Here is an 11,880-nt window from a genome sequence, read left to right as displayed (position 1 = left end):
ACTCCAACATGTATTTTATCAAGCACTTACTCTAATAAGAAATGAAGCTGATGAGATGAATCATCACAGAGGGAATATCATTGACCTCCAATTCTGAGAAATGGGGGGAACCGAAACTGAACTAAAGAATCTGAACAAACTCTTCCTGGTATTCCTGTTTATTTTGGTCTGACACATAAAGTGCAAGAGATACACAAAGAAATTCCCCCAAGATTCTGAATCAGAAAGGTAAGCATTACTTCAGTCCAGACAGAATCCACTTCAGAATCCACTTTTTCCATTTCTCAGCCTGCTTAAACAATGTGCATGTTCCTCCTTTCTACAAGCTACTTTCCTACCTAATAGAGGAGGATGAATCACATCTGTGATTTTTTTTTTTTTTTTTTTTTGAGACACAGTCTATGTTGCCCTGGATAGAGTGTTGTGACATCATAGCTAACAGCAACTTAAAAATTCTCTTGGGCTTGAGCAATCCTCTTGCCTAAGCCTCCCAAGTAGCTGGAACTATAGGCATGTGCCTCTACACCCAGCTTAGTTTTCCTATTTTTAATAGAGACCTGGTCTCTTGCTCAGGCTGGTGTCAAATTCCTGAGCCATCCACTGGCCTCAGCCTCCCAGAGTGCTAGGATTACAAGTGTGAGCCTCCATGCCCACCCACATCCACGATTTTAACTAGGCATGAAGAAACTCTCTTTTTCCTATGTTAAATCTGGGGGTTATCTCTTGTGCAATTAGTTTATGGCCATAAAATATCCACCAATATATTTACCACTAATCTTTAGAATAAATGCAAAAATATTTGGATTTTTGGCATCATCTTTGTTGCTTTGCCCAGGATGTTTTGAAGGAAGCGTCGGCCTGGAAGTCAAATAAATGAGAACAATTAGTTTGATTTTAGAAGCCTGTATTGGTGCTTACTTTTCTGAAAAATTCTTCACTTCTAAGAATCTCAGTTTGAATATTTGAACTATAGTGGTCAATACACATTTGAAATCACAAAACATAATTAGTTTCATGACCTACAGAAAACCTTTTCCTAGTTCTTCCCTTTTGACATAAATACAGAACCTCTGTGTTGTAATATAAAATGGAAATGCCCCAGAAAAATCATCCTCCAAGTTTATCCAAATTGCTAGTTTTGGCTTTTACGATTATTTGCTTTCAAATATACCCCAGGGTACAGTGAGTTGTCTTGGGGTTTTCCGTAGTAAGGAAAGTTTCAAAGTTGCAGATTGAAAACCTCCATTGAAACAAATGCATTCTGTCATTTGAAATAAGAGCATCTGTACATAATTCACAAAACAATTTTCTTTGTTCAGCAGAGGAAGGCCAGATGATGCAATATCTAGCCTCCAGCTGCGCTTTCCTCGCTGGTAATTCAGCTGCTTTTCGTGCTGTTTGAAAGACTCCTGACCACTTACGGTGCAATTTTGAGGATGTGCTTAATTAAACTCAGTTCTTCATCTCATCACTTACAAGGAAGAGGGAACAGAAAGTGGATGAGAATGTATGTGTGTCCACAAAGCAACAGAATGAGGATTATCTTTCTCTGGGGCATTATTTTTTAAACACAAGCAGTGCCAAAAGAAGAGGAAAGTCGGTCAGAGGCCTTCGGGGATTCAAATGAAGGAAATCCTTCCGCAGGATGGAGCTGTATATCCTATATAGAAAGTACATAAACAGCATTACAGGCTGGATGTTGTTCAGGATTCTCTGAAGTTTTACATTTTCTGAGCTTTTTAAACCATTCATCGCTCTATTCTGCCAAACTAGATGAGCTAATAATTTGTCTCCCTGCTTTTAGAAAATTAAAAGATAAGCAGGGGGGAAAATCCCTTAAATAAAACATAACCAAAATATTTTAGTTGATTTAAACATATTCTTAGCACTTAGAATTGGGAATATTATCAGGGTCAAATGTTAAACAACAAATAATCACAACAAAGAATGTTGAGTTGAAACAGCTGTTTAATCAACTGTTTAATGAAGGGGAAAAAATGTTCACATTGTTTCATGTTGTGAAGACAAAACAAATGTTTGATAAGATTTCTAATATGTCAAATTGGTATGGGGGAAATATTATGTATAGATTGCCATTGTCCAGTCTTTAATTGGTCTGAATTCAGAAGCCTGGGCTTTTTCTTCCTTTCTACAACTATGCCCCAAGATAGATGCCCTCTACTCCAGTAAAACACAAGTTTCAAAAAATAAATAAACAAGATCTGTGACTTTGAAATCTCTTATGTGGCCTTTCAAAGATTTCATGCTGTACCCCCATTGTTGGGACATGTCCTTGAATCAGACCCTAAGAAGCAGTCATGGGTTTTTTTTTTCCCTTGTCCACCTGACCTACACCCATCATGAAAGGGGATGTGCTTCAACAACAGGTCCCAAAAGCTAACCACTCTTAGACCCCCCCCCAAAAAAAAAATCTTTTGCTTGTTTGTTTTGTTTCTGTTTTCAAAACTCACACAACCTTTGAGGTAGCAATGAGAAAAGTAGAGGGAGCTCTGATCTTGTCCCCAAGTTTCCTGCCTATCACCTACACGCACAGCCCCCCACCCCACGCCTACAGGGTCAGGCCTCCAGTGTTAGTTTATGAAGACCACTCACATATTTAGATTTCTCAAATGCAGAAAGAACTTCAAAGCGTAATTTTTTTTTAAGGGGACATGGGCTTTAAACTATTTCATAACTATGAGGTTTAGAAAAAAGTGAGCCATTTCAAGGATACACTTAACATTCCTGGGACTCTGGACATACCAAAATGCTCCCATAATTCTGTAACTAAAATGATATAGTAGGCTTTTACTCTAAGTAACTCATGACAGATACTTTAAATAGACATCTAATCTAATATGTTGCAAAGAGAAATACAGCCTGTGGCTCCTTGTTTCTTTAAATGAGTCAGTATAAGCAAAGCACTTAGCAGGGTTCCTGGCCCACTTTAGACCTTGAAAAGTCCATAGAGGCTGTGAAATGCCCCCAGCCAGTTTCCTTCCCATTGCAAACAGGTTGATCTAGCACCTACCCCAAAGTCCACTTTCACCATCCCATCTGTTTCTCAAAATCAGATCCACAGGACACCTCTAAAAATGCAGATTTCAGGGCCCTTGTCCAAACAGACTGAAACCAAAATTCTGGAAAAGGGGCTTCAGAATCCACCTTTTTTTTTTTAAGTTCTCAAGGTAATTCAATAAAACTTGAGAATGTCTAATACAGACCTTCCCAGGTCTATCCCTCTATTAAGTTAAACCCTGGAAAAAGAATGTTTGCACTATGTCAACAGAACCTGCTGCAAAAACTACTTCATTGTTGCTTAAAGCTATGCCCTCTGCCTTTATGGCTGGTTGGTTCAAGAGCCATTTGTGATTTTATTTACCTGGAGGGTGAAAAGATCTATCTGCTGATAGATTTATTAACTTCCTGTTGTCAGAAAATGAAAAATATATAACTGTGTTTCTCGTGCAGCTTTAGCAAGTGGAAATCTTCTAGCAATTTTCTTGCCCAAGTGTGGCAATCTGTTCCACTCTGTGCCCTAAATATACTTACTCTTTCTCCTTTCTCTCTGCTTTACATTTAAAGGACATTGTAACTGCTGTAGTCTATGGTGACCTCTGAACCACTTTAGACAGGGTATAAATTTTTACAAACTAGAGAGTGCACATTTTTTGCAGTGTTGAATTCTTGGCATGCAGCAATTCCCGAATGGCCACTTGAATCAAGATTAAAAACTTGTTTGTTAAGGGATGCAAGGCTAGCAGTCCTGTGTTTTCTCGGATGAGTCAGTTAATTGGTTTGGATGCTTGGGTCCATGTGTATCTGTTTTGCACATCTGCTTTTACAAATGCAAGCCAGAGACGGGGCATTACGATGTGCTTCCAATGCTTTCAGAATCCATTCTCCCTTTGTAGGTGATGAATTTCTGAAGCAGCACAGCATCTCCATGGCTACCTGACAAAATTACTAAGGCTGCCAGCGCCTGCATCTATGTGACGGTGTGAACTAAACAAGTGACTGCAGCCAACACCAGTAGAGGATGTGCATCTCTAAGCTCTGTAGGAGGAGATGTTGAGCATTCAACTAAAACCCAGCAATATTCTTAGCAAAGGCTCCATCAGGCTTTGCTTTGGTAGTAGCCAAACCCTCACACACAGGAAAAAGCACCAGGGATCATTGTCATCCCCCAGACCTCCTAGTTTTTATTAATCACTTAACTGAGCCTCCCAATGTTCCCAGAAGTTTCTTTACACATTCTTATCATGAAGCAGCTTCCACCTCAGTCTAATCCAGACACAGCAAAGGAATCCTCTTTGAAATATTCTTGCTGAACTGTTATCTACACAAATAAGAAATAGGCCTGTATGGCATAGGGTTTAAGTGTACATAGTTTGGGTTCAGAGGTTTTGGAAGACCAGGATTCAAATCCTGACTCTGCTCCCTACTATCTGTATGTCATTGGGCAAGTTACATAATCTCTCTAAGACCTGCTTCCTCGTCTGCAAGATATGAGTATTAACAGTACTAACTCAAGAGTGGTCACTACAACTAAATGATTTAAGGAGTTACCACATGACAAACACTTTTCTTAGTAATCTGTTCTGAGATGAAAAGCTCTATTGATAGCAAGTTATTTCTTATAGTAAACAAATTAAAATTAGGCTCTTAATAACCTCATTCTTTCTTTGTAGTTATGCCTTCAGAAGCTATCCAGAATAAGCATATTCCTTCTTCCACACAATAGCACTTTAAATATTTGAGGAAGCTATTGTGTGCCTCCATTCATATATTTGAGGACAGGTATCAGGGTTCCACATGATATCTCACCTGACTTGGCTCCATCGCCATATGTGGCAGAGGTAGCTGGATACCTCCTGATTCCATTTCCTTTTCTTGGGCTTATATAATAACAATACCCTACCCTAGACTGGGGTCATGTAACTAGGCTCTGGCCAATAAAATGACAGTAAAAGGCACATGTGCTACTCCACACCAGGCTGTGTTCTCTTTCACTCACTGGTGTGCTTAATGCCATGGATCCAGTGGAAAACTCCAAGGAGACCCTCAAAGTTTTCATGGAAGCTGTAATATGGAAGAAGCCTGAATCCCTGTGTCACCACATAGAAGACTACCTGTCAAACACCTGTCAGAGTGTGACGTGGGTGAGAAATAAGCCTTTGTTGTATTATGCCGTTAAGACTTGAGGATTGATCCATTACTGCAACATTTCCTAGCCCACCATGGCTAACATATCTTTATAGTTACCTTCGCTGGACCTACACTAGTTTGTCAATGACACTCAAAAGAGGATATCAAGAACTGAACCCAGTTTTTCAAATGTGACCTCACCCTGATGGAATGACACTGCAAACTGTTTCCCTTCTTGTTATTGCTGTTGTCATTTCTCTGAGTACCATATTTTTATCAGTGCTTTCCAAAGTTGCCTTCTGCTTAGCAACTTCATTACAAATACACAGGTGCACAAGCTACATTTGTAGTTAACTAAAAACACAGAGGTATTTTTCAAGCCAACTGCTGACTGTGCTACAGTCAGTGTTCACCAAATATCCTATTTGCTTCCCTACACTTCCCTGCCTCCCTCACGGTGTGGTTGGGGCCATGTTTACCTTCCTAGGAGCAGAAATAATGTGTGTCACTTCTGGGCATAGGCAGTTAAGAGCCAGAATGTCTCTTCCATCACCCTCATCCCTGTTGCAGGGAACTTGGAGAATGCATTCTGGAAAGTAGGCTTCTCATCAGACTTTGCATAAATGAGAAATGAATATTTATTGTTAAAATAACATAATATCAGACTTCGTTGTGGCATCTTACATTGATTAGCCTGACTCTGCAGTCCGGTGATTGTGCAATTCATTTGTTTACACTTTAATTCAAAACTTTACATATATTACTATTAACTTTCTAAAATTCCACTCATAAATTCTTTACCTACAGTGAATTAATTCAGTAGCATTTCACACACTGAACGCACATATGTAACTAACAAAAAAGAGAACGTCTCAGAAGCCCCGTCATGCCCTCTTTCAGCCCCCCGTCATTTTGCCTCTCGACTGCCAATTTTATCTTCCCACTTTGTTCTTCTACTTCTAAAATGTCTTTACTATTCTTGGTTCTTTGTGTTTCCACATGTATTTTAGAACTAGATGGGCAATCTCCACAAGCCCACAGTAAGCACTACCCTGACTTCTAACAGCATATATTAATTTTTATCATTTTGTGTTTTATATGAATGGAATAATACAGTGTGTACTTTTTGCCCAGTATTGTGAGATTCATTCACAATGTTGTATGTGACCATTGATTTATCCTCATTTTTAGGTATCACTCCATTCTGTAAATACACCATCTTCTTAGTTTCTCTCTCTCTCTCTTTTTTTTTTTTTTTGACAGTCTCACTTTCTTGCCCTCAGAAAAGTGCCCTGGGGTCATATCTCACAGTAACTTCAAACTCTTGGGCTCAAGATATCCTCTTGCCTCAGCCTCCCAAGTAGCTGAAACTACAGGCGCCCGCCACAAGGCCCAGGTAATTTTTAGAGTCTCACTCTTGCTCAGGCTGACCTGAAACTCCTGAGTTCAGACAATCCACCAGCCTCAGCCTCTCAGAGTGCTGGGGTTATAGGCGTGAGCCACTGTACCTGGCTTCTTCAGTCTCTTAATGGTATATTTGCTAAAATGGAATTTCTTAATTTTAATATGGAACAATTAAGCAATATTTTTCATTATAACTAGCACATTTTGTGTTCTACTTAAAAATTCCTTACCTACTTCAGAATCATGGATTTGTTTTACATTCTCTTTCATAATCTTCATTGTTTTACTGTTCAAATGTTGATTGGCAACTCATCTAAAGTGAAATTTTGGGATGTAGTATGAGACATGAATCATGATATAGTTTTCCCATTTGTATATCCAGTTGGCTCAACACCATTGATTTAAAAGACTATCTTTTCTGGCCAGTCACCAAGGCTCATGCCTGTAATCTTCACACTTTGGGAGGCCCAAGTGAGAGTATTCCTTGAAGTCAAGAGTTCAAGATCAATCTGGGCAACATAGTGAAACCCCATCACTGCAAAAAATAGGAAAATTAGCCAAGTGTGGTGGCTTGCACCCATAGTCCCAGCTACTTGTGAGGCTGAGGCAAGAGAATCACTTCAGCCCAGAAGTTTGAGGTTGCAGTGAGCTATGATGATTTCACTGTACTCCAATCCCAGCAACAGAGACTCTGTCTCAGAAATAAATGAATAAATAAGTAAATAAATAGGACCTAACTTTTCTGTTTTGCATTGAGTGACTTTTTTGTTATAAGTCAGGTAATATGTATATGCAGATTCTGTTTCTAGACTTTCTATTCTGTTCCTTTGATCATTTTGCCTCTCTACTGCCAATTTTATCTTCCAGCTTTGTTCTTCTACTTCTAAAATGTCTTTACTATTCTTGGTTCATTATATTTTAGAACTATATGGGCAATCGCCACAAAATAATCTGTGGTGCCTTGACTGGAATGTTTTTTAATCCATACAGTAATTTGTATGAAACTGACTTATTTATAATACTCAGTCTTCCAACAGTGGTCTCTTTCACCACTTGTTATGACAATTTCTCTCAATAATGTTTTGTGGTATGGATGGTAAAAGTTTTGCATGTCTTTTGTTAAAATTATTCCTAGATACTTAATGGGTTTTGACACTGTTGTAAATGGTATGTTTTAAATTTTTATTCTCTATTTGTTGCTCGTATATAAAAACACAGTGTTATTGCATACATGCCTTATATCCAGAGACCTCCCTAAATTCACATACCAAAATAGTTTGTCTGTAGATTCTTTTGGACTTTCTACATTTGCTATCATGTTATCTGTGAACATAACACTTTGTTTTTATTTTCCAACCCTTATCTTTATCTTTATTGCATTTTAGCTTTCATTTTGATTCTAAAATTCCCGCTGGTTGAAGACATTTTAATTCATAATTTTATAACCCAGAATATTATCTTCGCCAGCAATTTATCAGATTTGTGGATGATAAATATGCATGCTGTGCAATCATTCAAATCAGTGCCCAGTAAAAATTTTTACACAAGAAAAGGCTAAAAACAAAACCATGGTGAATACCTTAAGAGACTTGCTTCAAAGTTGAAACTAGTTATTACTTAGCATTCTTTGGATGCAAGTACTCAAACTATCACTTGATCCATCTACATATGTCACAGCCAGCATCCTATTTCTTCCCTAGAATATCACTAGATACTTCATCAAATTTCATTTGAAATTCATGTATTTTGCAGACCAACAATTCCCTTTGTTCTCTCCAGTCTAAACTCTTTCTTACGTAAGCTGTAAAAGGTTTTACTCCTTTATCTTAATGAATAACTATGTTGGCTTCTTGGTGATGACTACTTCTCTTTCCAAGCAATCATGAAATGTCCCTTTAAGAATTTATTCTACCACAAAAGAAAGAAGAATTTATTCCTGCTAAAAGCCTATGTTTTCACGGATATGGATTTTCTACATGCCATTTTTCTCTCTGTTTTTGGAACTTCAAGGGCCACACTGTTCACATCTAGCTTCCCATCATGCCTCCTAGCCTCTACAATTTTTAAGAACTTATTGGCAATAATTCTAGAGTGCTAATACAAGTAACTTCAGTTCTATGAGTTACAGTCTGTCTGTGGCTGAGAATGTGAAGTCCATTAATACAGTAAGTAAATGTTTAACTATAGCCTCACTTCACGTATCAATCAGCATCCTGGCAGGGCACAAAATCCCCTCCTTACCCCAGAAGAACAGCATGAAGAGACTTCAATAGAAGGGTTTCTTACAGGGACATAGGCAGAGTTAAGGAACAGGGATGGCAAAGCACCCAGAGACAATGGGAAGCTGCTAATCCTCTGTATCAGTCAGCAAGAAATAGACAACACGCTTAAACTTTATAACTGACCTCAAGGGAGAGGTCACTTACAAAGCTATGTACAGTGTTTAGGATAAATAAGAAATAATGGCTCAGTATCCTAGGGCTAGTAAGAACAGGAAGAGTGGATATCCCCTGAGCCTGAATGAGTAAGTAGAAAAAACTATTACTAGAACCCAGAGAGACTGTAGTATGGGCTGGCCCCTGACACCTGCTGTGTGTGGCCTTTGGTAGAGGCCCATAGCCCACAATCAACTCAGTGTAATTCCTCACCCTCTGAAATCCCTCTTATGCCTCTCATTGCCTGAACTCACTTGGAAGCCAGAGAAAAGGAAGCCCTTCAGTGAAGGGCATACATGGTAGACTCTTGTGCACACAGCAAGGTGAAGGATGAGACTGAGTGGATCCAGAAGGGCAAAGAATAGCCAGGACAGTCCCTTATGTCTGAAGGGAAAGAGGAGGAAATGTTGTAGAACCTTCTGCAACTTGGAACTAGAGTAGGAGGCGAGGCCATCAGAAGTGAAGGAATGAGGCACCAAAGCAGGGGGATGCAGGGATGATATGCCCCACCCTCTCTCTCTTAACCTAGCTGGTGCCTCCTTTTGGCCAGACCCAACTATAGTAGAAGCCAGCTAGCAAGGGAGCCCATATCATGCAGAGAAGGGGAGAGATGAAGACCAACCAGCACACTTCAGCCTGAGAAATCCTCTTTGCCATATATGTTTTACACATCTCAGTTGAAAGATAAGTTTCCACTTTAGAAAGCAGGGACATGAAATAAGAATGTAGTAATGCTGTCTTCTTGGTGTCTTCTGATATATCAACAGTGCCAAATGGTGGGTTCTCCCTTCCTTTTTCTCCTTTCTATTAGGAAGCTTTTCCAATGTTATTTCTGTTATCCTCAGAATTCCTCATAAGTTATTGCATTCTAGATTTCAGACTCCCATACATGTAACAAATATTTATAAGCCTTTGCCTAGTAGCGAGCTCTGTACTAGAGAATCATGGGCTATGGACTTGAACAAGCACAACCAGAGAGCAAGGCCTCTACAAACCACCCTTCCTCCTACCATCCTGAGAACAATCTCTTTCTAACCTCCCAAGCTCCCTCAGAACTCTGCCCATACCCAAGAAAGCTATCCTTTTTTTTTGCTTAAGGATTTCTAAGGGCTCAAGTTCTTAAAACAAAACCTAGAAAGTTCTTTATATATTCCACCATAAGACAATGAAGCTTAAAGTAACTTTCTTATTTGAATAGAAATAGTGTAAAAAAAAAGGAGAAAAAGAAACCCAAGACTTGATAGCTTAAAATACAGCCAGTGACATTTGCTCATCTTCCATCACTTGGATGTGTCCTTTTAAACTCTGGTCTCACCAAACCTCTCCAACTTCATTATCTCTGCTGTTTCCACTTCTGCCTTACTGTAATCATTTTCAACACATTCTCAAGATGTCGTTTTAAGACATGCCCATTCACTTTGTATTATCTACACTTTTGGAGTGTCTGGTCGTGAGAAACCCCTCAACATTTTAAATAGGCTTTCACTTACTAGAATGAGCCCAATATTGTTTCTCATTGACTATTTTATCACCTCTATAGTGGAAGAGTGTCACTTCTGCCCAAAAGTTGGCTTAACATTCACAGCAATGATTTTTTTATTACTAATCAATTATTTCAGAATTATGGTTCTTCTTGTTTTATCCTCTATGTTGAAAGATTAAATAACCAGTAAAAACATGTTTAAAATAAGAAAGCAAATTGTTTCTTTTAGGAGATTGAGACTTCCAACAAAACTCTAGTGGTACTATTCTATACATAAAAATAAACAAACAAATATATACCTGATAATAAATAATGGTGTAATAAACATGCTAATATAGAGTTCTTGAGCCAAAGAACTCTCTCAGGGAGTCCATGTCTTGTGGAAATAGTCCTGCATTAGGACTTACACCCTGTTTAGTCATTGGCTGGGACCAGCTCATAGCCATTTGGCTTCAATGTGAATATAATGCTGTCCAGGAGGATGGCAGCTGGAGTCCTTGGTCAGTTTTGTCCCCTGCATCAACAGATCTGATTGACAAGTTTTCACAACCATCACAACCACATTAATAGATTAGAAAAGTTATAAAATTAGCTTTGAAAGATGAAGAAAATACACTTGATTTAATGTTCATTTGTTGTTTTAAAAGAATCCTTAGCAAATATAACTAGAAGCTAATATACTTCACTGGCAAAGAGTATCTACCAAAAAAAAAAAAGAGAGAGAGAGAGAGAGAACAAATCTTAAAATAATAGTGAACATTGAAATTCTTCCCTCTTAAATCAGGACCAGAAAGGAATACCTGCTCTCACCACTTCTATTCCATATTATATTGAAGGCCTTAGTTACAGTTAAAAGTACGAAAAAGATATAAAAGGTATTAGAATTGAAAAGCATACATCCATATATGGTATGATTAGCTACATATATAACATCAAAGAATAGCCAGAAAAATTATAATTAAAAAGTATATTTGGCAAGATCAATGTATGAAAGCCAATTATATTACTGTATACCAGAAACAAAAGATTAAAAAGTATATCTTCAATAAGATATTTACTTTCTCCTGAGGTTATTGCACATATTTTCCACATTTATTTCTAGATACTTTATTTTTACTGCTTTTTATAGTATAGTTTTAGAATACTAAATACATACAATGACATACTGTGTCCTTAGACAAAGAAACTTAATATATAAATATGTTAATAATCCCCAAATTGACCTTTGAATTCAATGACACTTCATTCCAAATACCAACAGGATTTTTCATGGAACTTGATAAGTTAATTATTTTTTTCTTTTTTTTTTTTATTCTTTGGGATTCATTGATAAGTTAATTCTAAAATCTATATAGAAGACCAAATATCCAAAGTAGTCTGAAGAAAGTCAGAAAACAAGATTTAGTATAA

The 11,880-nt window shown here is 37.9% G+C and overlaps 1 protein-coding gene across 1 annotated transcript in view; it reads right to left on the bottom strand.

Annotated features, from left to right (window-relative positions):
* Positions 1-287: 287 nt before the first annotated feature.
* The window catches only part of CD28 (CD28 molecule), an 85,163-nt gene continuing 73,570 nt past the window's right edge, over positions 288-11,880 (bottom strand). Inside the window, exon 4 of the mRNA XM_053598092.1 lies at positions 288-858. Within this exon, the coding sequence (XP_053454067.1) occupies positions 814-858 (45 nt within the window). The 3' untranslated portion in view covers positions 288-813. The remainder of the gene's footprint in view (positions 859-11,880) is intronic.

Source organism: Nycticebus coucang, chromosome 7, assembly GCF_027406575.1.
Source record: "Nycticebus coucang isolate mNycCou1 chromosome 7, mNycCou1.pri, whole genome shotgun sequence".
Classification (NCBI taxonomy): domain Eukaryota; kingdom Metazoa; phylum Chordata; class Mammalia; order Primates; family Lorisidae; genus Nycticebus; species Nycticebus coucang.
The sequence above is the reverse complement of the archived record's forward strand: the minus strand, read 5'-3'. Positions and strand labels throughout refer to the sequence as shown.